This window comes from Odontomachus brunneus, unplaced genomic scaffold (assembly GCF_010583005.1).
Source record: "Odontomachus brunneus isolate Ranch 3 - 2012 unplaced genomic scaffold, Obru_v1 Obru_scaffold_019, whole genome shotgun sequence".
NCBI classification, from domain to species: domain Eukaryota; kingdom Metazoa; phylum Arthropoda; class Insecta; order Hymenoptera; family Formicidae; genus Odontomachus; species Odontomachus brunneus.
In genome coordinates, this window is record NW_022639469.1 from 2755680 (window position 1) to 2781350 (window position 25671).

At 45.0% G+C, this 25671-nt stretch overlaps 2 protein-coding genes across 9 annotated transcripts in view; one reads left to right on the plus strand and one right to left on the minus strand.

The window, feature by feature from the left end:
- Positions 1-25419, plus strand: LOC116841931 (chromodomain-helicase-DNA-binding protein 7-like). 8 transcript variants are annotated; one of them, XM_032810434.1, is made up of 20 exons: positions 1-277; positions 7660-10821; positions 10960-11289; positions 11371-11768; positions 11835-12191; positions 12303-12594; positions 12674-13204; positions 13369-13593; positions 13703-14019; positions 14110-16266; positions 16345-16434; positions 17171-17362; positions 18076-18505; positions 18609-18894; positions 19022-20274; positions 20570-20813; positions 20922-21198; positions 21307-21469; positions 21563-22273; positions 22478-25419. In XM_032810434.1, exons 2-20 carry the CDS (start codon positions 7765-7767, stop codon positions 24494-24496), a joined length of 13329 nt encoding a protein of 4442 aa, XP_032666325.1. In that variant the 5' UTR covers positions 1-277; positions 7660-7764; the 3' UTR covers positions 24497-25419. The 8 variants fall into 8 exon arrangements, with proteins under 8 accessions (XP_032666325.1, XP_032666323.1, XP_032666332.1 ...); XM_032810432.1 differs by lacking the exon at positions 1-277 and adding an exon at positions 334-481; XM_032810435.1 differs by lacking the exon at positions 1-277 and adding an exon at positions 922-1067.
- The window catches only part of LOC116841941 (peroxiredoxin-6), a 1505-nt gene continuing 1167 nt past the window's right edge, over positions 25334-25671 (minus strand). The window contains exon 5 of the mRNA XM_032810474.1: positions 25334-25669. Within this exon, the coding sequence (XP_032666365.1) occupies positions 25535-25669 (135 nt within the window). The 3' untranslated portion in view covers positions 25334-25534. The remainder of the gene's footprint in view (positions 25670-25671) is intronic.

Below are 25671 nucleotides of genomic sequence, written 5' to 3' on the forward strand. Positions count from 1 at the left end.
AGGCTTATGAACGACGAGCGGCTGTAGGCGTCCGGCGAAAGGGTCGGCGAGTACCGTACATAATTTTCACGCCATTTTTCGGAGGAGCGCGACACTGGCGTCGCGGCGGCGACCATCGTGTGCGTGAAGCGTCGAATAGACGGACGGACGTGAGGAAGCAGTGTGAAAGAGAGCAGCAGTAGTGGCAGCAGCAGCAACAGCAGCAGCAGTAGTAACAGCAGAAGAGGAGGAAGAGTGTACGTCCGGTGTGGCGTCGTCGCGACAACGATACGTTCGAGTACGTTTTACGAGAGCACGCGAGAATCTCGCAAGTCGGAAAAACGGGCGTGATAGTACGAGTCGTTGTAGTTTCTCCATGGAATTAGGTTACAATTCTCGGTCGACTACATACTATCAGATGGACGGTCGTTACGACGAGGCAATGTGAAACGTACACGGAAATGTGTGCCGTCGCAACAGCCGCGAAGGAAGCAAGTGTCTCGTGAGTCTCGTTTACGGTTTTCCTTTTTCCTCTCTCTCTTTCTCTCTCTCTCTCTCTCTCGTACATTTTTGTTTTTTCATCCGCGCGCGGATTTTTCGACCATGTCCGCGTTCGATGTTGCATCTCGCTCTCTTGCGTGTCTCCCTCGTTCTCTCTCTCTCGCTCGCTCGCTCTCTCGCTCTTTTCCTCCTCCCCTCCCGCCCTCTCTCTTTCTCTACGCGTGTAGGTGTGTGTGTGAGTGCGTGGCTCTTTCTCGATATTTCTCATTGCACGAAGGTAGCAATAGAAACGGCTACTATCGAAGGGCCGTCGTGTTGTGTCAACGTAACCCACGGCAGCGGCGACGGCGGCGGTAGCAGAGCAGCAGCAGCACCACCACCGACGCCTCTTCAGTAATTAACCAAACAAAATGGACACCGAGATAACGATTGAGCGAACATTCGTATGGTAGTCTCCCTCCCTCCCTCGCTCGCGCTGTATTTCTCTGTGTGCCTGTGTGTGTTTCTACGTACGTTGGATTTCTTTTTGTTATCGTTTTCCTTAGATGGCATCTCGGAGAGACGACGAGGCCACCGTTCATGCAACTGTAAGTCTCTCCTTATCGATCATTATCGAGAATAAATCGCCGGACGACACTCACCTGTCCGCGAGTAGCCGCGATGTACGCGCGCCGATCGCGTCTGCGGCGATACTCGCGATGCCGACGTTCCCCTTGGCCGCGCTTCCTCGCGCTCTTTCTCGTAGGCTCTCACCTCTTCGTGAATATTCGCGTTCGGTGAGAATTTCGAGTGTATGTGAGGCGACGATGTAACAGTCGAGGGGAACGGACCTTCTGAGAGAGAGAGAGAGATATCTCTCGGTGAGTTACGATCGGCTTGCCGATTTGTTTCTTTTGTCTAGCATACGGGTCATCCGGCATGACGTTCCTGCATAGCTTATTGTTTCCCGCAAAGTCATAAGTCGGTTACGCGAATTCTTGTCAGTCGCGGCGCTATTTCGTTGATATCGACGACACACATACCGTGCGCGAATCTCGCATGCCAGCATACGCAAGATTGTTACATTGTGCACATGGTGTAAGATTTCGGATCGACCGTAAGTGTAACGTTACATGTCTTTCTTGAAACGATCGTGCAGGCTCGTTGATGATATAGTAGTCGATCGCTCGCGTATAATTGCATAGTATTTTTACGTCTGTGTATGTATGTATGTATGCATGCATATATATATATATATATATATATATATATATATATATATATATCCACAAAATCGCGATTGCATGATTTTCCACGAGCACATCCCAGGTACTCGTAGCTTGTTCAGCAATTTTTCCGAATAAAAGCCATCGAACAGAGGAAGTTATATTGTTACTTCCCTCGTGGGAAACAACAAAACTTGTTGAATTTTTAGTTGTGCATGCACGAAAAGTGTGAATCCACTGCAGACAAACGTAACGACCGTGCTTCAAATGGTGCAGCTTTCACCGAAAAAATCCTAAAGAACCGCGATCAAGCATGACGGGAAAGAGAGAGAGCGAGCGAGAATTGCCCGTTTCACACGAAGGTTCGTTAGCCTTGAAATAACGAAGGACACGGTCTCCGCGGGGCTAACAGTTTTCCGGTTTGAGTACGATTCAGGACGACCAGCCACGCGCAATTTCGGTGCCGCACGTCGTATGATCCTTTTGCACTCGTCGCGCATTCGGCTGCCATTCGAGCGGTGGGTATCGAGAGATATATTCGAATCGATACCTGCGGAATACGATTGGTTAATCGAATATCCTACGACGGCTATCGGACTTTATAAGCTAGAATCTGATTGGTCCTCTTTCTGGTGTAATTTCGACTCCTGTCTTGTCGCTACCAATTGCGCGGTGCGCCTTTACCGCGATATTGAATACTCGATGCGTTGCCAGTGTGATTCGTCCGTAACGTTGTTCTCGCCGTGTCTGTCTCTCCCTCTCTCCCTCGTCTCTTTTTCTTTCTCTCTCTCTCTCTCTTTCTATCTCTCCCTTCCTCCCTCTCTTCCTCCCTCCCTCTCGCACCGTTATTGCCTATCCTTTCACTAAATTCGCACGACTCCGTGCACATATACTGATACACGCACACATACTACGCGCGCGACACGCTCGCCCGTAAATTTGTCCGTCGTAAAGAGAGTTCGAGCACTTCGCGAGCCTTGCTCCATTTTTCCTTACATCGCCGACGAGTAACGTGTGCCGCAATTAGAATTTCATATGTACGAGTAAGAATATCACAATAATTGAGCAAATTAATTTTTTATCGCTATATTAATGTAGTCGTATTTATCGTATTACATTATAATTACCGTATTTCCTCTTATTGTAATAATCGACATTCTAAGCAAAACATTGTCTGCTGTGTAATGCGTTACGAGGAAAAATAGAGATACATAAGGATAGTGTGACACGGTAGATAACGTAAATAGACGAATTGTAAATAGACATAGATCGAATAGACGCTATAATTCGAGTTCAATATGTTTCACTTAGCTGTTCGGGAGAGTCATTGTTTAATTTACAATTTTATCTGTGTGACAGAGGGATGAAATTTACTTAGTTAAAGTCTGTTAGGAGCTACGGCCTCTTAAGAAAAGAGAAACTGTACGAGGACGATTTCCGAGACGATTGTCTCTTGTTTAAATTATAGGGAAAAAAGTGCTATGCTTTTCTAGTTTTATATCAATTGTCAGATTGGTCCGTCACGAACGCGTTTATGGAAAATCCAATCGGCGTCTTTGGAGTGCGCGATAAGAAAAAATCACGAAAAGAAGGGATAAAAGATCTATTCTTTTCGTTATTAATTCTGCGTTTTTAATTATATTACGCGCAATCATTAATTTCACTCAATTCTGGTTTAGAAATTTTCGCGTCAAGCACGAATATATTCGTACAACATAGTCGTGTCTGACGGCTTGACAATGTGCTCTACGTATTTAAGATGTATATATACAGAAAATTAAATGTAAAGTTAAAGAATAAGTAACAGGTCGCGCAATACTAATTTGATCAGTCGAGTTCGTTTATTTTTTTCTTAATTCACAGATTTTTGTCCTGTACACACGAACACAATTCTAATCGTTCGAACACAGTTTTGGAATCTTGACTCGAGGTTATGACGCATGAATATTTCGATAAGATAACTTGATACAATGCAACCAACCCGAACATATCTAAAACGGCATTCGAAAGCATTAATGACGTCGTGCGTAATATGTCACTTCTCGCACTCATAAAATACAATAAACATTTGCAACCGTGTGGAGGAGACAGAAGAATAACGAAGACCAAAATGGAATTTCGAGAGAATTGTAACGAGAAGAAAACGAAAACAGATGTACAAAGGTCCGACACTTTCCTTTGCCTCATCACCTCCCATGTCTGGAATGTGTATGTGCTCATGTTGTTTTGGAATTTCGCAAGAAATGTAGAAAAGCTTAGATAATTCAAACATCTTGTAAAGGACGGTCAATAGCTTGTACGTTTTAATCGTACTTCCTGAAACTTGCATCTTTTCTCTACAAGATCATAAATTTCTTGTTCCGTCGTCCCTTCTTGGGTTCTGAGTTCGAAATTTCGAGTGTCTGTAACAAGATGAACTCCAGTTTCTAACATGTCCCATCTACCCATTCGGCACGCTTGAAACACTTAATTGACTGCACAAATTGTCTAGAAACAACTACATTTTAGTGATACTTTCCGACACTTGAATGATAACATAACGAGAAATGTATTCGAAATTAATGCGTCTTTTCGCGTTAACTGACGAGGACACACATTTATCACATTTAAAAGATGCAGTAGTTGGCAAAAAGAAGCGCAGGTCGAGCTGGCGGAACGAACGCTCGTCCGTTATAGATCTATTCTATAACTTCCTAAGGACATTTACAAAGCATGGTATTGTTGCGTACCTTTTTTGTACCATATATTACACCTACGCAAGGACAGTCTAATAATAACGAAACAATCGTTAAAAGTTCCAGAGTAGGCTCATTAGTCTGTTCTCTTTATCCGCAATACGCAAAATTTTTTGCAAGATCGAGCACCTGTGCATACACTGAAAGTGTATGACATTTTTTTCCTTGGCGCTGTCATTTCGGGACATACGGAGGTCTCTCATTTGAGACGCGATGGAGAGAAAATAGAAGTTCACGCGAGATAGTACGGAAAGCGCAGATAAACAGAGCAGATCTCGAGAGCGAGTAGTACGTTCCTGCGGCCGCTGCACACCTTCCGAGAGCGCTCGCCCGCTTACTACATAACACGCACACACGTGCACATGGCACGGCACGGTGGCCGGCACGAAGAAACGAACGAACGGACGGACGACGATCGCACGCCGCGCACACAGCTGCACACGGCGGCGCGCTCGCGCGAGAGAGGTCGGGAGATGCGCACGCCGCCAGGTGGTGCGTCGAGCGAGCGTGTGCGGTCGTCGTCGTCGCCGCAGCCGCGCGCGCGTGTGCCCTGACTGCGCACGCGAGAGGTGCTCACTCTCTCGGCGGCCGTAACATACCGGCGATAGTCCGGAAAGCGTACGTTTGTGCCAGTGGTGTAGTGACGGCTCTCCTGCGTGTAGACGCGGACGGGACAGAATAGGGTAAGCGAAGAACGGAGAGAAGTGTAGTCCTCCGCGAGTGGTGGGGGGGAGGAAGACGTAGCGAGAGAGATAGAGACACATGTGTGTGTGTGTGTGCGCGCGTTATATGTGTATGTGTGTAGAATGATTCGAGTCTACATGGACACGCTCACATCTCGACCGCGGTCTTCGTGTCGCCGTCAAAGCCACCGTCAGTGAAAACTGCGTGAACGCACGCGCTAACAAGGGTGGTTTTCCGAGGAAACGCGGGCGCGCAGTGGCGCGTCCTTTAGCCGCGAGCAACGCGACGACAGGACGAGAGTTTGAAGCGACGGTGCGCTCTCTTTCTGTTTCTATCTCTCTCCCTCTCATCTATCCATCCATCCATCCATCCGCCTGCCCGCCCGCCCGCCCGTTTACTTGCTTGCCTGCCTGCCTACTTGCTTGCTTGCTTGCTCGCCTGGGCGCCGCAAGAAAGTGCCACTGCTGAAAAGAGTGCTCCGTGGACAGAATCGGTCGGCCGGTGAAGCAAAGTGACGCGCTACCCGCCCGATGTCGGAATATCGAGCGTCGCGGTGGCCGCGCGACGACGAATTCTCTTTCGCGGTGGCCCCGAACGGAAATCTCTCTCTCTCTCTTACCCGCGTTGCACTCTCCTCTCTCTCTTTCTCGTGATAATGGCGTACTTTCCGTCGTAGTCGGCCCGTCGTTTTTTCTCACTCCCTCTTTCACCCGCTCTCTCGCTCGTCGTCGTTTCTCTCGTCGGCGCGAGTGATCTGACGACGCTCGTGCGAGAGACTCGACGTCGATTTCAGCGTATGCCATAACCCCACGACGAATAGACCGCAGAAGCGACTTCCAATTTACGGCGGTAAAGACGCGACCGATGATATACGGCCGAGCGTCGCGCGAACCGCTGCAGAGAGAAAGAGAGCAGTAGCTCCTTTTTCCCCTTTTTTCCTCGCCGCCGTTCGTTCGGTGCAGTTTCGACCGTTCATTCGTTCTCTTGCTTGCACTATTGCTGTCTTCCTCGCACATACGCATCGAGTAAGCGTATTTTTGTTCGTTTTCCGTGAGACAGGAGAATAGGGATGGAATTGACTATGCACGTCAAGTAATATCATCAATATCCGTGTTATGTCCGAACCTTTCATGGATACTTCGAAATATAAACGCAAAACATTCCAACATATTTCATAAGATCATCATTATATTTTGATATTGTTATGTCTCGCAGTACTTGTAAGAGGTCTCAATATGTTACAGACGATACCACTCGCGTCACTATCATTCGTTATCCGATCTCATTGTATCAGATTCTTCACAAGTACGTGAAGTGCATTCACGATTTTTCAAAGTACTATACTCAATTTCAGTGAAACGATATCTAGGTATTGAATTGACTGAGATTCATGAGTACATATTGAACTTCGTCCCATCCCTACGCTAGGACATTCTCCTTTTTCTCTTTCTCTCTTCCTCCCTCTCCTTTTGCCTCTTTCCCGTTCTCTGTCGTGCGTTGCGCTGTATTTGTCAGTGTATATCAGGTTCGTGTGCCGCTTCAATTTTTTGGTTTTATTTGTTTTTCTCCCTTCTCTCTTTTTCCGTACTCGAGCCTCGCTCGCTTCCTTCGATTCGACATTGTATATCGATCGGCGATGCCGCACCGATTTTCGGTTCTCGCATTTAAAAAAAAATTACACTATTGTTTGTGTGTCAGCATTCTACGCCGCGCAATCGCTGTTTCGAAAAAGTTGGGCACCGCGATACCTATCGACAATTAGATTTCACCTTTCGTATTCAAAAGAGCGGATCAATATCTTTTCATACTATTCTATTTGGTTCAGGAGTCAATTTAATTATACGCGGGGACAAGAATAATTCTTATTTCATCTTTCTCACTAAGAAATTTAAAGTTTTCATTCATTTTTTAGAATAATTTTACCCATTAGAGGTAAAAATGTAATAAAATATATCCCTGAATATAAGTTTTATGATATACAGAAACAATTTGAGTAACCTTAATGTATCACTCTTGATATATCAATATATTTTATCATTTATATTATAAAATAAGGAGTAGAATACAAAATAGAATAGTTTCATGCAAAAAAATGATACAAATTATGATGCCTCGGCTACAGCGTAATTATATCGTCTTCGATTTTTGTAAATATTTCTATTATCTTCAGATATACGCCCACACATTATTATAGATAACATATTCCATTTTGATTTTCTACTTCTTTATTGTTATTAACATTTTATTGCTTCTTGTCCTCTATGAGATTTCGTAACATATTTTTACTGCGTGCAGGAATTAACTCACTTTTAAAGGGTACTTATATGCGCGATACTATAGGAATATCTTTTTAAATTGAGATGTATTCTGAGGGGGAGAAGTTATTGCGATTATGCACAATTGAAACATAAGCGTATAGCTTTTCCCCTTTAGCGTATGTCACCACAACAAGAAATATTTGGTACTGTAAGGAATTATTATTATATTGTATATATTTACTTGGTTTCTTTTTAGTTCGCTGAAACGTCTATATCGTGAATTTCTGATTGTTACAGAGGACAAAAGCTTGGATTTACCATGGGCACGTTACTGGCTATAGAAAAGATCGTACAGTATTCTCTTAAGCCTGGAATGGAGGCGAAGAGTCCTTTAGCGTAGACATGGAGTCGTACGATCTGTTTGGTGAAGATGGCAGTGGCTCGATGCTCGACGCTCTTCCTGATCTCGGAGGGAATGATCATTTCGATCCTGCGCCTGCGAATAATTCCGTAGCTGTGTCCAGGGACAGTTTGAATTCTGGCCCTAATGGAGGAGGGAGTTACATTAACCAGTCTTACAATATTTCTCAAGAATCTCCACTACAAAAATTAACTTCATTCGGCGGATCTGAATTTGGTGGTTCCAATCAGTTGCAAAATCCGTCGCAGCGCAGTATGTTTAACCAAAATCTCGGAACGTTCGATAGCAACACGCCTCAGCGTGCGATGGTGCCGGGTGCTTTTCAAAACCAGGCCCGTAGTATTGCACCACAGCATAGGGGACCTCATCCGGGTAGTAGTGGTCAGTATCCTAGCTATAACGACAATATGTATTCCATGGAGCAACAACACTCAATGGCTAGGGCCAACATGAGCATAGATCCTAGCCAGCAAGGTTGGCCGGGCAACGGTAGTGCTTATCCTCAGATACAGAGGCATTACAATCAGATGGCTCCGCAGCCTGGCACATACAGGCAACACATGCCACCACAGTATTCTCATCAGCAGGATCAGGCTGGCGTTATTAATCAAAAGATACAGCAACAACAGCAACAACAGCAGCAACACTTTAGTAGTCAACAAGGAATGATAGGAAACATGGGTGTACTGCATCAATCGATGCAAACCGGTGCGACCAGTGGTGTCTATCAACACATGGTCGGACAACAGCAGCATTACCAGCAAGGTAACTCGGTGGCGCTGTATCAGGCATCTCCCGGTTATCCTGCTTTCCCATCGGCAATTCATCAGCAACAACAAGCTCAACAAGCACCTCAACGGATGCCGCATCATCATCCGCAACATCCGACTCATCAACCGCATCCATCTCATCCACAACAGTATCCTCAGCACACTCAGCATGCCAACACGCAACAACAACCGACGATGGACCCTCAATATCCTCATCATGCAACGTCGATGTTCAATCAGCCGCAGCACTCGGCGCCCCCGCAGCAATTTGGCACGGCCAAACACGCCACCAGTCCTCAGTATCGGGCTACGTTCCCGCAATTGTCGCCGCAAATGTCGCCGAGACCGCAGATGTCTCCGCGTCCGCCGGCGGTGCAACAACAAATGTCACCTAGACCTATAATGTCACCTGCGAAATCAACTACATTGTCGCCACATCCACATGTTCAACTGCCTCATCAGCAGGGTAATCAATCGAACGCCATGTCTGTATCGCCTTGCCCGCCTACGTCCATGCAAATGAATCCGTCGTCGCAGCAGAGCACCCTACAAGCTCTGGAGCAAATGGTGATGCCGGGAGTTGCTGTGTCCAACTCCGTGCCTGTCTCAGCTTCAGACCAATACAATCAATTCCAAACGCGTCCGCCGATGTCGCAGACACCGAACGTGATGCCACAGTCGACGGCGCAGAGTCCTATGCCTCCGGCGGTTACCGGACCCCGAGTGCCAATGCCTGCTCAATGGTCGCATCCGCAGCAGCAACAACAGCCGCAATCACAGCAACAACAGTCCCAAATCAGGCCGAGCATTGGTGTCAGCGAGGATAGAGGAAGTGGTGTGGTGGAGTCTCAGCAAGCACCTGTAACATCCGAACAGAGTGCTCCTTCGATGTTTCCCGTGTCCGGACCAGAGTCTGCCCACAATGTTGCGGAACCAGCGACAACAACAAACACAACGACGACGAGAGATCCGACAACAGCGACGACAACGACGACACCGACAGAGAATGTGCAGAATCCGATTGAAACCCCGAAGCAACCGGAGGCCGAAGCCCTACATCAAAGCGCTCAGAACCAGCAGCCGGATGCCGCGCTGGTATCATCACAGGTGGATAGCTCAGCACAAAATAACGCGCAGAGCAGTCTACCTTTGGATCATACATCCACATCGGCAAATATATCTCAGGTGGAAACAGTGCAGTCTCTTCCAGCGTCGAGTACAAGCGGAAACATGGAATGTGCAAATATGTCTGGATCGTTGCAACAACAGCCGCCACCGCCACCGCAAGCGGTTTCTGCGCCAATGCAGAATCCCGTTCCTAGTATCGACAGTCAAAACACGTGCGAGGCAAAACCTCAGGAGCAAAATATGGAAGTCGGTGCTGTACATCATCAGCAACCGTTGAGTAGTACGAATATTCCGCAACCAACTATGGGACAACCGCAGGCATCACAGCAGCAACAATCTATTAATTGTCCTCCACAGCAACCAGTACAACAACCGGTGCAGCAGCCGGTGCAACAGCCGGTGCAGCAGCTTCACATGCCTCAGTCGCAAATGGTTTCGTCGCAGTCGACGATACCGCCAGCTCAGCCCTTGCAATCGCCGCAACAGTCACAGATAGATCATTCGCCAACTGCTCAATTGAATCAGCAGCTGCAGCCACAGCAGCCGATATCTCAACCGCAGCAGCAACAACAACAGATACAACAGTTAACTTCGACTCAGCAACCACAAATTCCGCAACCTCAACAACCCGTACTGAGTCAAACTCAAGCAGTGCAACCTCAGCAAATGCCGTCAGCACCGCAACCTCAACTAGGACAACCACAGCCGCAATTGGGGCAGCAACAATCTCAATTAGGACAGCCGCAATCCCAATTGGGACAACCACAGCCTCAACTGGGACAGCCGCAGCCTCAATTGGCACCAGCACAGTCTCAATTGGGACAATCGGCGGCTCAGCAAGGTCCAACTTGTATTACGCAGCAAGCGCAACCGACGACACCGCAGGCACAACCGTCTCACATGCCACAGCAAGTCGGTATGATGCCTCAAAACGCCGCAATGATCCCGCCTCAAATGCCGCAGTTGCAAGCGCCGCCACCAATGCAAAATCCAGTACCTCCAATGCAAACTCAAAGTGCGCCAGTTCCAGCGACGCATCTGAACGCTCAACAGATACCCACGGTCAGTCAGACCGCTGGTATGGTGCTGCCAACTCATCAACCTGCTGTTCCTGTGCCAAATTCACAAACACCACATCAGGTATTATCCAATTTCCACAATCATATAATCATAAAGTTAGTATATTACATTATGTATTTTATGCGTTTATACAATGTTGTTTAAAATAAAGTTTACTTGGAACGTATGATGTATGTATTCTAATTATCTTGGTTCCAGTATCATCCTGGAAGTGATATAATCACCGGCAATACCATGCCAAACATGTATAGTATGCCGACTAACCCGACGCAAGCACCAGCCCCAGCGAGTGGTTTCGGCACATCTTGCGCACCGGTTACGCATCATCAGGAGAGAGCCGCATTGCAGCAGCAATTACAAGAACTGTTCTGCATGCCTCCGATTCCGGAGAATCAAGAGAAGATAGTTTCCTTGCAAGAGAAGTTGCAGGCACTGCAGCAGCATGAGACAAACGACCAGTGTAATGGCGGCCCGCAGTGCATACTACAAACGCCAATGTTCACAGCTGCTGTAGTCGATAGTCCACAAGTGAATATGTTTTTGTGAATTGTTTTTAGAATTTAAAGAAAGATACTTATTCTTTTTACTAAATGTTGTTATTTAAAATAGGTTTCTAGTACTACCGGGCGTGGTCGTAGCAAAGGTACACCGCGCGCTAAGAAAAGTCGGAAAAAAGCTGACAAAGAGGCGTCTGCGCCTACCACCATCACTCAGCAGCAACCTGAACAGCCCTTGTCAGACAATAAAGTTACCCCGGGCGATAGTAGTAACGTTGTAGACAGCGTTGCAGATTCGGAAGACATGAAACCATCATCTGGAGATATGGAGGAGGAATGGAATAAGAGTAGAAAATCGCGATCGCCTCGAAAGCCGCGAAAACCGAAAGAACCGAAGGAGCCGAAAGAGCCGAAACCCAAGAAGGAACCAAAACCACCGAAAGAACCTAAATCTCCGAAGGTGGCGAGGAAGAGGAATAAGGACAAGGATTCTACGAAACGTAACAGGAAGTGAGTATGATGCACAGAATAAGATATTTTCACAAAGCAACAATATATTTGTTATTACTCTTATAGAAAAACTAATCAATCTGAGTCCGCCGATGATGAAGTAGTACGCGAAAACGAAGAAACTACCGTTTCGGATTCCAGTGCTGTTAAGGACACCGAAACAAAAGTCTGTGAACCGTCCATTCAAGGTGATCAGGAACAGGTAGACTCTTCTACTACTGAACCTCTGTTAACTGAGGTAAAGGAAGAGGGAAAAGAGAAAACAGGAGCGGATGATACTCCGGAGGAAGACAAGAAAGAAGAGACTTCAGAAGCGACTACTGTGACTACTGAAAATCCGACTTCCAGTAAAAAGAAACCCGCGGCTAGAAAACGATCGAACACCGGCAAGGTTTCCTTAGGGAAATCTCCCAGAAGTTCTAAGTAAGTAGCATTTTTAATTAAAATATGTATATTAGATAATTCAAGAATATTTCATATATATGTGTGTGGAAAGTTATAAATACAACTTTATAATTTTTCGTATGTTTGCAGGAAACGTAAAAGCCGCATCGCGCCTGATTCCGATGGTGAAGAGTTAGCAGCGACTCCTCCGCCATCACCAGAGGCCGGCGATGACGTTAACAAGCGGCGTTCCGCAAGAAATACTCACCGCAAGAAGTACGTGGACGATGTGATGTTACGATTTTCGGACGATGACGTTCCCATGCAAGAAGCTCAACTTTCGAAAAAAGTGGAGGGTGCAAACACTTCTAAACCTACTGCCGCTAAAAAGGAGAATGAGGGTAGTGAAGTTGGACCGAATAAACCTAACTTCGTGTATATTGTATGTATTTTCCAGATTGCTAACATATCTTTAAGATTGAATTATTGTACAATGATAATTTTGCTTTTTCCCCTTGTAGAATACCACCGATGAAGATTCTATGGTTGTGCAACATATTTTATGCTCTCGATTGGGAAAGAGAGAGGTTAAGCCAGTGGTACCTGTTATACCGAAGACGGAACCTACTGCGGAGAAGAATACGGACAAAGAAGAGTCCGCTGAAGACAAGGATACTGCGATCGACGATCCCGTAAAAGAGGAGGAGGGTGTGGTATCCGAAACGACTGAGAAAGAAATAAAGACTGAGGATGCGACGGAGGAAGAAGAAGAGGAGGAGGAAAAGAAGAATGAGAGCGATAACGTGAAAAAGGAGGACTCGAAGAAATCGGATGAACTTCCTGTGGATTCTAAATCAACCGACCCTCCTGTCCCTGAGACGAAACCGCAGATGATTGAAATTGAAGAATATTTCGTTAAATACCGGAATTTTTCATATCTTCACTGTGAATGGAGAACAGAAGAGGAAATGTACAAAGGAGATAAACGTATTCAAGCAAAACTAAAAAGATTCAAGCAAAAACAACAGCAGAACACTAATATCTTCGAAAATGTACTTAAAGTTTACTACTTAAAAATTTATATAATATATGTAACTCTCTCTAATATATGTAACTTTCTTTCTCTAATAATTAATAAAAATTTGCATTGATAAGAATTCATACAGAACATATCATGTATATATCTATAAAAAGATATTTTTATTTTTCTTTTCAGACCGAGGATGATCCTTTCAATCCAGACTTTGTCGAAGTTGACAGAGTCTTGGACGAAGCAACTCACACTGATCCAACAACTGGGGAAACGGTCCGACATTTCTTGGTCAAGTGGCGATCTCTTCAATATGAAGATTCTACGTGGGAATTGGAGGAGGATGTTGATTCTGAAAAGATAGCACAATTTGCAAGATTTAATAAACTGCCACCTAAAGATCAGTGGAAGGTAAAAATATATTAATGCTTATATATTGTACAACACTTAAAATTGCATTTCTACTACTATTACTATTTATGTTGTTCATATAAACACTTATAATACGATTTTATTGTAGCCGAAAAAGAAACCTAATGCTGCAGCTTGGGTAAAATTAGAAGAATCACCAATTTACAAAAGCAATAATAGTTTGAGACCATATCAATTAGAAGGATTGAACTGGTTGCTGTTCTCGTGGTATAACGGACATAATTGCATTCTCGCTGATGAGATGGGCTTGGGGAAGACGATTCAATCTCTGACGTTCGTGGATGCGGTCTATAAATATGGAATTCGAGGACCGTTCTTGATCATAGCTCCATTGTCAACCATTCCAAATTGGCAGCGAGAGTTTGAAAGCTGGACTGACATGAATGTCGTAGTATATCACGGGTCGTAAGTATATACACATTGATATAGTTTCTCTCGTACATATCTGTAAGTATAAACCGAATAATTTGTCATTGACGTGCGTTTGAATTACAGCGCGGCAAGTCGCACTATGCTTCAGGAGTATGAGGTTTATTACAAGAATGAGAAAGGACAGCAAATCAAAGATTTAGTCAAATTTAACGTATTAATCACTACATTTGAGATTATTATAACCGACTTCAACGAATTACGTGGATATAATTGGAGACTCTGCGTTATAGACGAAGCTCATCGGTTAAAAAACCGAAACTGCAAGCTCTTAGAAGGTCTCAGGCAATTGAATTTAGAACACAGGGTGCTCCTGTCGGGTACGCCGCTGCAAAATAATGTTAATGAACTGTTCTCTTTGTTGAACTTCCTTGAGCCAGTACAGTTCTCGAGTAGCGAAGCATTCCTCAAAGAATTCGGCAATCTAAGCAGCGAGGGTGAAGTGCATAAGCTACAACTTCTCCTGAAGCCGATGATGTTACGTCGTTTGAAAGAAGACGTTGAGAAATCGTTAGCGCCGAAGGAAGAGACTGTCGTCGAAGTAGAATTGACGAATATACAAAAGAAATATTACCGCGGTATACTGGAGAGAAATTTTTCGTTTCTCGCGAAAGGCACTACGTCGGCCAACATTCCGAATCTCATGAACACTATGATGGAACTACGAAAGTGTTGCATCCATCCATTTCTGCTTAACGGCGCCGAAGATCAGATACAGTTGGATTACAAGACTAGTGAGAAGGAAGACTCCGAGGCGTATTATCACGCATTGGTAAACAGCTCTGGCAAGATGGTATTGATCGACAAATTATTACCGAAACTGAAAGCCAGCGGTCACCGAGTCTTGATCTTCAGCCAGATGGTGAAATGTTTAGATCTGCTGGAGGACTACTTGCTATACAAGAAATACCCATATGAGAGAATCGACGGCCGAATTCGTGGTAATTTGCGACAGGCAGCTATCGATCGTTACAGCAAACCTGACTCCGATCGTTTCGTTTTCTTGCTCTGTACAAAGGCAGGCGGTCTCGGTATCAATCTCACCGCGGCCGATACTGTCATCATCTACGACAGCGATTGGAATCCACAGAACGACTTGCAAGCACAAGCTCGTTGTCATCGAATCGGCCAGCAGAAAATGGTCAAGGTATACCGTTTGCTGTGCCGCAACACTTATGAGAGGGAGATGTTCGACAAAGCTTCCATGAAGTTGGGGCTGGACAAAGCGATCCTGCAATCCATGAACACCAGTCAAGGTGGGAAAGATCCTAGCAATAAACAGTTGACAAAGAAGGAAATAGAAGATCTACTGAAGAAAGGTGCATACGGTGCTATTATGGACGACGATAACGCCGGAGACAAATTCTGCGAGGAGGACATCGAGCAGATACTCGAGCGAAGAACGCAAGTCATTACAATCGAGGCGGAGAAAGGTTCGACGTTCTCTAAGGCAAGCTTCGCCTGCTCCTCGAATCGATCGGACATCAATATCGACGATCCCGACTTTTGGAAGAAGTGGGCGAAGAAAGCGGAAATCGACACAACGGAGAAGAAAGAAGAAGACGAACTGGTTATATCTGAACCCCGACGAAGGACACAGATTAAACGTTATGGCCACGACGAGTCCGTGGTCGACATGTCAGAGTTGGACAGCTCGGACGAGAACAGCGACGACGATACGGGCATTGGTCTGTCCGGCAGAGGCAAGAAGCGTCGCGACAAGTTCAACAAGAAGACACGCAAATTCTACGATGAATACGTGCCGCGCGAAGGAGAAGTAGTATATGGCAGTTGGGCGCGAAGCGAGTGCTTCAAGGTGGAGCGAGGACTACTGACATTCGGTTGGGGTCGTTGGGAAGAGATCCTGCAGCACAGTCAATTCAGACGCGGTTGGCGCGAGATCGATGTTGAGGATTGCGCGCGCGTCATCCTGTTATACTGCTTACGTTATTATCGCGGCGATGAGAAGATTCGCAGCTTCATCTGGGACTTGATCACACCTATGGAGAACGGCGAAAAGGTGAAAAGCGTGTCGATGAACACCGGTGGTAGGAACAGCAGGCAAAAGAAGAAGGGTCGCGTGCGTGAAGGCAGAGAGACTCGAGGATCGGTTGTCAACGGGGGACCGAGCGACCCAAATCACTGGAGCAATGCTGAAAAGTTCGACGGTGATATCTTCCTCGAGAGCAACTACAGGAAGCATCTGAGCCGTCACGCTAATAAGTACGTAATGAGATAAATATAGATTCTTAAGCAATCTCTCATCGGGGAAACATTCAGTTGACGGATTTACCTTTCCAGAGTGCTGTTACGCGTACGAATGCTATATTATATTAAGCACGAGATCATCGGCGATCTGGTGCAGCACATTTCCGACGGCGTTCACGTTAGGTGAGTAGCGCGTAGCTTTTCTTCTCATGCTTTTTCGTACCATAAACCTCCGTTACATTCTTCGCCCGAAACCATCTATCACGGACTCGTGTATACTCACATATGTGCTTACCACGGAGCTTTCATAGTTGCATGTGCAAGATGTATTTGTTGATCCTGGGAGCTGTACATGTATGAGGAATGCTCATAGAGCCGAGTCACGTTGATCTACGTAGCTCTGTAAAACGACTAGCAATCCGTTTGCTACCCTACGCTACTAATATGAAATCGTTTTCCTATGTCCTGTTTCATACACGCACATACACGTATGATGTATCACATATATTTATATACTCGCGCGTTCACGAATAGCAGCGAGAGACACACTTGCACGCGGTAAAACGGTCGCGAGGATGGTCAAATCTGCAACAGAGAGTGGTAAGGCGTAGGGATTTGTCGTTAAGCAGTGCACTGTAATCAAAAGAAAAGGAACAGTGATGACAAAACGTACGGTTTTAAGATCCGAGAGTCCGGACGTTTGTTACGGGATAATATATTTTGGAAAATTTTCCGTGATAAAGAACGAGCGCACTGTGTCGCTGCGTATTGTCAAGCAGAAAGAAAGAGAGAGAGAGAGATCCTGAGTAGGATCTCTCTTGGAAGAAATCTAATAATTTATAAATTTTTTCAAATTATCAATACACACTGATCGGCACGCAAGTAAATTGGCAAATTTGTAAATGAAACCGCCCTACAGTGCGTTGCCGATAGACCCTCCACAATTGACGGATCGACCGGCGAAATGGTGGGATTCGACAGCAGATATATCCTTAATAGTCGGCTGCTACAAACACGGCTATGAGAATTACGACCAGATGAGGACTGACCCCGCGCTTTCTTTCATTACAAGCTGTCCTCCCCCTTCCCAGTCTCAGAGAAAGAGTGCCGAGTGAGTACCTTAGTATTTTTTTTTCTCTCTTTATATACGTCATTCGTTTATTTCTTTCTTTCTCTCTTTTCTCTTTATCTCTTTTTCCTCTATCTCTACCTCTCTCTATCTCTTTCTCTATATATCGTCTCCTTATGCGCTGCTAACTGTCCTAACATATGCCGCTTGCATCGCTTTCTATATATATGCTTATACGGTCATAGCTTTTATTTTCAGCAGCAGAATGGCGCGTATATAATGTTCATTTTACATGCATACTCGCTAACATCTCTCGATATCTCTCGATATCTTTGCGAAATGTTACCTGCAACAAGAATTAAGAGACAGGATTTTATCAAAACACGTACGATGTTGGGAACACGATGTATACTATTATATCTTCAAGCTCTTCTGTTAGATACATTTTATCGTATACGTGAAAAAGCTTGCGCGCGTTAAAATAGATCACCTGACTTCGCCGCCTTGCTATTTATAATTGACGTTGCGAAACATCGAGAAATGAAACGAACGGATACAACTTTCCTTTTTTTTCTAGTTCTCAAATCGTAACGTGAGCTGTTGATGAGAATATCGTGTAAAATATAGTTTCAAAGTTACCTACGTGTGTTAAAAAGAGTGTTTTGTTTATCTCGTTGGGAAAAAATACTCGAGATTATTCATCACTTCTTTATGATTGTCATTAGCGATACAGTAGACTATTTCCGAAATTACAGCAGCAGCAGTCGGGACGATAATAGCTTAGAAAACGATGTTGAGGATGGCGAATCCGCCGGTATGACAAAAGACTCGAAGGATTCTGATAAGTTTAGCCGAGAAACGCCGGCAGATTCACCTGCCATCTCCAGCAAGGCGGACACACCGATACCGGAAGCCAGCAGCAGTCACGATGGGAATGACGGTCTTCTACCGGACGATGAGAAGACCTGGCCGTCTGTAGTGGATCTCAATACACGATTGCGCCGCGTAATATCTACTTTCCAGCGAAACAAGAAAGAGGACATCAAAGTTATCCCGAAAGGCGGCAAAATGGGCATGGAAAGTGAGACTCCTAATCATCCGATCATGAATCATACTAGCACGATGCACGAGCCGCCTTTGAACATGCAAGGATGGGATTTGCAACAATTGGCGATGTACCTTCTGGTTGGTATAATCATCGATATTTATCTTGCGTATCGTTCATTTGTATCACTTATAGAAGAAAAAGAATATCTCACAAGCATTAACTTGCTGCTGATGTTTATAGAAAATGGAGAGGAGAGAAAAAATGGAAGCTATGGTGAAGGAACGAGAACGCACTCGTATCGAGGAACAAAAAGCAAAATGGACGCGCCGTGAGGAAAGCGAGTTCTTGCGGGTGGTGTCCACATACGGTGTCAATTACGACAGAAAAAAAGCCCAATATGATTGGACAAAGTTCAAGAGCATCGCTAGATTTGATAAGAAGACGGACAATGACCTTACGGATTATTACATGTCGTTCAGAGCAATGTGCAAGAAAGTCTGTAACGCAAAGATGAACGAGGACGAAGGTACGTATACTTTTGCAACGGATCAATATCTTACTATGTTCAATTATATTTCTATTGCAATTGAATATTAAGATATTTGTCCTATATAAATTGTCGCACTTGGTTGATATTATTGATGTTATTATAGATGTTCCTGTCGATCAATTGAGTCCGGCCAAAGCAAGACAAATACTGGATCGCGTCGACCTCTTGAGCAAGATTCGAGAGGAGATCCTGTCGCATCCGCATCTCGAGGAACGATTGTCGCTGTGCCAACCGTCGGGAGACACTCCGGATTGGTGGCAGCTAGGTAAACATGATAAAGAACTGTTACTGGGAGCTGCGAAACACGGTCTCGGACGTACTGACATAACTATACTGAACGATCCGGACTTTTCATTTCACAAACTACTCACGAGAGGTATATACGCGGGCACGCAGACTCCTAAAATGATGGATAAGTGTGAGAAAGCGATAAAAATCGAAAGTAGAGAAGATATTCTAAAATTCGATAAGGACGAGATACTTGTTAAATTGGAGAAAGGCGAAGGAACTTTGAAAATTGAAAAGGTTGGAGCGAAGAAAGATAAGGATCAAGTCACTGGTGATAAAAAGCTCGAGAATCCTGATTCCGAGAAGAGTCAAGTGGAGTTGACTATCGTGAAATCAGAAGCTAAACCCGAGGAAAAATCCATTAATAACTCGTTGACGATCACCACTGTCACGAAAAGTGGCAGTGCATCGTCGGACGTAGAGAATATTACTGTGAAGAGTGAAGAGAAGAACGAATTAGCGATAATTAGCGAGCCAGTTAAATGCGAGAGCATCAAAACCAATCAGACTGACGCTAGTAAATCGACTGATGAGAAATCTGTAAAGGAAACTAATGTGGAAAGCACCGAGGGTCCTGCTATCATGGAAGTGGAAATGGAAGAGAAAACTCAAGAAAAGGAAGTGAAACAGAAAACTGATTCCGCCGAAAAACCCGAGGAGTCGCAAGCGAAGGACTCAGTGACAGAAACAACTGAGAAAAATGACACGGATGCTAAAGAGAAAGAAAGTATTGAGAAAAACACCGAGACTGCCGAACTTGCTGCCGAAGATGATAACAAGAACGCAAAACCAGATAATGCCAAGGAAGAGGTCGAATCACAGGATGTTAAGAGCACAGACATTGTCAGAGAGAAAACCAAGGCGTGTCAGATTGAGGATAAGTGCAGTGTCCAAGCTGCGGAACTAAAGGCGATGTTTCCGGATCTAGAAGTGATACAACCATTATCGAGACTACCACAGATCGATACATTCGTTTTGCGAGACAAGACGATAGATTATAGTAACGAACCTACGGTAGTGCAACTTTTGGCGCATGGCTGCGGCAGTACATCGATAAAATGGCCAAAGGTAAACTAGCTTTTCTTTTTTTTCACGCTTATTTGTGTGTGTGTGTGTGCGCGCGCGTGTGTGTACATGGTGTATGATGTATGTGTGTGTGACAATTTCATATAATTCCTGATTTGAATATGAAATTGTCTTCTTTAAAAATTCATCTATCTTGATATTAACGAGAGAATTAGGAAAAAAAGTCTTAAGGAAAAAAAGTCGCACTCATTAAGTATAGCACGATGTAAATATTTGATTTACGTAATTATATATATTGAGTCTTATCATACTAAACTAATTTTACCTTATTTTTCAGGAACACGCGATTGAAGCTCGTTTAATGCACATCGTGCACGCAATCGAGCACAAGGAATGGCCGGTATCAGTGAACTTCAGTGCCGGCGAAGAGCTGGAGGTTACTCCAAGTGAGAAAGAATGTTCAGAGGTGATAACAATCACTACGGATCATGGCGTATCTAGGTCTATATCGAGTGGTAACAATATTTCCGCCTCGAAGAAACGCAAAAGGCATATCGCCATCGACGTGGAAACCGAACGAGGTAAATAATACACGCAATTGATCGTAGTGTAATTATATGTTTTAACGTTGTTAATTACATGCGTTTTATTATTGGTAATAACATTACTAATATCTCATTATTACGCAGCCAAGCTTCACGCGCTGCTCAACAGCAGTCACTTGAGCACGCCGTCACCTGCGCCTCTCAGCAAACCAGTCGTACTTTCTGGTTCAACCACCTGGGAAATTAACGAGGAGTCCCAGTCGGAAGAATCGCGACGTTCCACACCGGTCCAGCCACCGCCGGCGCATCAACCGACACGAACACCGACTATACCTTTTGATCTGAAGTACACCGTTCCAGGAAAAACGACCGTCATACCTGGTACATCCAGTACATTGACGCCCATCGATCTATCTGCTGGGTAAGTCACTTGATGAAATATTGCAAATATAAATATAATTGCTCATAGTTAATATGTCATTGTGAATATCTTCAAAAAATTGTTGCAATGATTGCATTCATCTTTCAGATATCCAAAATCAACTTCTGATACTAACATTATAAAAGACATGAATAAAGACATAATGAATGAAGTGCAAGATTTCTCTATGCCAAACAAGAATAAGCAAGTTAGCAGCAACAAAGGAAAACTGGATAGTATGCTGGACAAACTCATGAAAAGAAAATCTTGCGTGAGTAATTTTTATGACTTGGTTTTTCAATATTCCGTTTTAACGTCTAAATATCATTTTAAATTCTTCAATATGTGTTTTATTTCTCATTAGCCAACGGAAGAACCGGTGATTGGAAAAGAAAAGAAACGTAGGAAATTGGACGAAATAGTATTAGGTCTCAGCGCCGCGAAGGAGCAGCAGAGCAGCCATTATCCCGAGCACAGTAAGAAGAATACGATCACGCCTAATGTGACCGTGACTCCGACATCGGCGCCGATCGGACTTCCCAATCCTCCCACGAGCGCTCAAAAGCCATTCTCCATTACCGTCACGTCCATTCCATCGTCGCGTGCGTCGAGCTCGAACAATCCTGTTTTGCCACCGCCGTCATTGCATTCTCACAAGGATAGCTTCTCCGCTTTATTGGCACAAGCGGAGCAGTCGCGAGAACTGAAGAAACAACAGCAGCAGCAGCAGCAACAGCAGCAGCAACAACAACAACAGCATCAACAACAGCAGCAGCAAGCGTTCAACTCGACCCATCCGTCTTCTTCAAGCAGCCACAGAAAGAATTACGAGGCGATGATTGCCGATATCAATAAAGTTGCTGAATACTCATCCAAGATCAGCTCTTACTCGCATGAAGCGAAAGTGAACAAGTGGCTAGCGGATCAGACAGCCATGTCGGCAGAACAATTGAGTGCGGAATATCTGAGTGCGCCCAGGCGACGAAGACCGCGTGTCGACCCATCTTTGTTGGATTGGAAAAAGCTCACCGGTGAAGAAAACGTCGCAGTTATTAACCGATTAACGGGCAAGAAGGTACGCCAATTTTAAAATCTACAACTTCAATCTTATTGGTTTTTAAATTTATTACTATGGCGGTTCAAAAAAAGAAAGAGCGGGAGAAGAGAAAAATCACTCATTTTTACGCTTGCAAAGTGAAATTGCATTTCGTTGAGTATTACTTGCTACTTTTTGGATTTTAACTTCGATTATCATGTTTATGTCAAAATTCTCTTTCAGGTAACCGGCAGCAAAGCGCCTCAATTAAAGCGGCTTGGCCAATGGCTCATTGAGAATCCAATGTTCGACGTAGATCCTAAATGGGCAGAACTCGTAAAGGAGCGTGGTAATTTACCGCATGATTTGCAGAAAAGACTACCCGGTAACGATCGAGGTGGCGTAAACAAGGGCAAGAGTCCTGGCAGACCACCTATGATGCCGAGCCCTACGAGTGCTCAACAATCGACAAATCCTGCTAATTTAGCGGCCACGTCGATGGCATCAGGATTAAACTTCCCGTCACTGGGCAATCTCAACAGCTCGTTGCTGTCGGGCCTGTCGCTCGGCAACTTCGATCCGAAGAACAACCCACTGCTGATGCCGTTCGGTGGTTTGCCGAATCTTGGCGCGCTAAGTGGTCTTGGCAATTTGGGTAATCTCAGCAACATGAGTCTGACGAATTCACTGTTCGCCAATCTGGCCGGTCTCGGTCTGCCGTCGTTAGCGGGCATGGAGGCAGCATTGAGCGCGACCGCGGCAGCGACCAGTAGTGCGGATACGAACAATCCATCCGTGAGTTCGTCTGGCGGCGGAGGTGGCGGTGGCAAGAGTGGCGGAACTAGTTCGTCTGGTATGAGCAGCAGCGGTGGCAGCAAGTCACGCAGCAGCAAGTTAGATCAGCCAAGTACGAGTGGAAAATCGTCGGTACCGTCGACTTCATCCGGCTCCTCATCGGGCCTACCAACTACTACGCCATTTCCATTCTTTTTCCCGAATCCCGGTCTCCTCTACACGCCGCTGGGCTTAGGCGGTCTGAATCCGTTTTCCATGCAGCCCGGTAGCGTTTCGTCGGCCTACGAGAGCCTCGCGCAATGCGGCCTCTTAAACCCACCAACTTCTTCCGCGGTTACTTCCGCGGTGCGCAAACCCGTTTCATCGACGAGCAGCTCGAGGCAGCAGCGAGACACTATACCGGACGCGTCCCCGTCGTCGTCCTCCTCTTCGTCGTCGACGAAGCGAAAGGAGTCTGAGAAAAAGTCATCTAGGTATTCGGTAGATCCAGCCGTCACTTTGCAGCAATACACGGATTTGGCGGCATTGCACAGTGAAGACAGACGTCGTGTTGATCAGCAACAGCAGCAACCGCAACCGCAACAACACGAGAAGAGAGAAACGGCGATTATAGAGCAAGCTGATGTAATGATAGCTGATTTGTCGGAAAAAAAGATAGAACGCAAAAGCAAGGAGCAGGAAATGAAGGAGGCGCTCGAGCATTTGAGTAGAACCAGTGCTGAACTGGTGACACGAAACATCGATGACACGCCACCGCGAGTAAATGAGAAAAGGAGTCGCAGTAATATGGACGTTAATCAAAGCTCCGAACAGCCGCAACATCAATCAACGCCGTTGCCACTCGAAGTGACTCTGGAGCCTGTTGCAAAAAAATCGCGTACCGAAACTGCGGACGTGAGCACAAAATCCACGGCGAATAACGATACGCCGATAATAGAAATAGAACCTATAACAAGATCGTTGCCGACGACTCCGGCGAAAGCTGTGACACAGCCCTTGCAAGAGGAAAGCAGCAACGTTACCTCGCCGTCGGAGACTCCAGTGAGTGCGAGCAAGAAGGAAGTTAACGAGACGACGGTGGTGGCGGCGGCGGCAACAACAACGACAACTGCGATAACAGCGTCATCGTTATCATCATCATCATCGTCATCATCTTCGACACCAGCCGTCGCGAACACGACGTCACCGCCCACTCAATGCTCCACCGGAACACCGTCGAAGGCGGCTGATGCCAATAAAACTGCCGCTGCCACACCGTCGGAAGTAGAGGAAGACAGTAAAGGTGGTACCAAGGGGAAGAAGGCTCGCAGCGGCAAACGGCTGAACGTAGAACCTCCTCCTGAGCGCAAGAATCTGCGTTCTAGTGCCGGCAGACAAGCACGAGCAGCTGCAGAACGGCAAGCGCGAATGGAGGGTGAGATGCACTCTTCCGAGCAACAACAAGAGGGTCATACGGCCGGTGAGTGAGTCGTGGCCAAAAGGGTTCGTCGAACCACCGCGGCAAAACGGCGATAATCTGTTCGACGAGGAGGAGGAGACGGCCGGGAGAGATTCTGACGTTGCAGTTTGCTGTCCACGATTTTTTCTATTCCACTGATTCGACACTGCTCGCACAACGAAGATCTGGATGTAAGATAATTCCCTGTTCGCCGTTGGCGCTGAAACTGAAAGCGAAAGCCATAAGTATGTTAATTTTTGGACGGATCGTCGACGGAGCACAAGTGTAAATGAAGAGAAAACTACAGACATTGGTATCATATTTTGCCTCGTAGTTTCTCTTCCAATTCTTGGTAGTGAATGTGTGATGTGTCTCACGCACGTATATGTGTGAAGGAATAAACGGGACTCCTTTATTTAACGGGAGATGTAATGCGTATTATTCATCCGGCGACGGAGTGTTTGAATGTATTTACCGAACGTTGCGGAAAAAAATAAAGAATTTCTCAATATGAAGGCTGCGATAGTATTTTATCACTCGATAGTTTGCGTGGTAATTAATTTTTAATTGCGTAATATGGTACAGTATAAGAAAGGTATAGTTTTGTTAAATTTATTATCTTATACTATATCTTATTGGTTTTAACAAGAAAGAACTGTTTTATATATAAAAGAAAAAAATAATGCATTATATATATAAAATTGTGTACTCGCTGTTGCGCGTAAGAGCAATTAAAAGCAAGTAACACAAAGCAAGATATAACCGTAATGTAGAGAAAGTAATTACAGTAATAACTTAATAAAACAAACGAAAAAAGAACGGAATGTACATATACGCATTATGCTTAGAAACATTAAGCAACAATGTACTTGGAAAATAAGATGTATATAACGCAATGTACTTTTAATTACATTAGGTGAAACAATAAACAGCTTCTTTTGTTGTTTGCAAATACCAAGGATGAGAACATTTAATTCTCTGTCAACCCGAATACAAATTAGTATGGTTCAAATTTTATGTCTCATAGACTTTAGTCAACACCACATTGAAGATATACAAGAATCCTTTTATGTATCGATTGGTTGTGGCACAATTCGCAGGTACGTTTTACCAGAAGGCAACATCACAGTTTTTATATTGTTGTAGCAAGCTTTGGCTTCGTTTTCCGATATATTCGGCTGAATCATTACATCGTCTCCTTTCT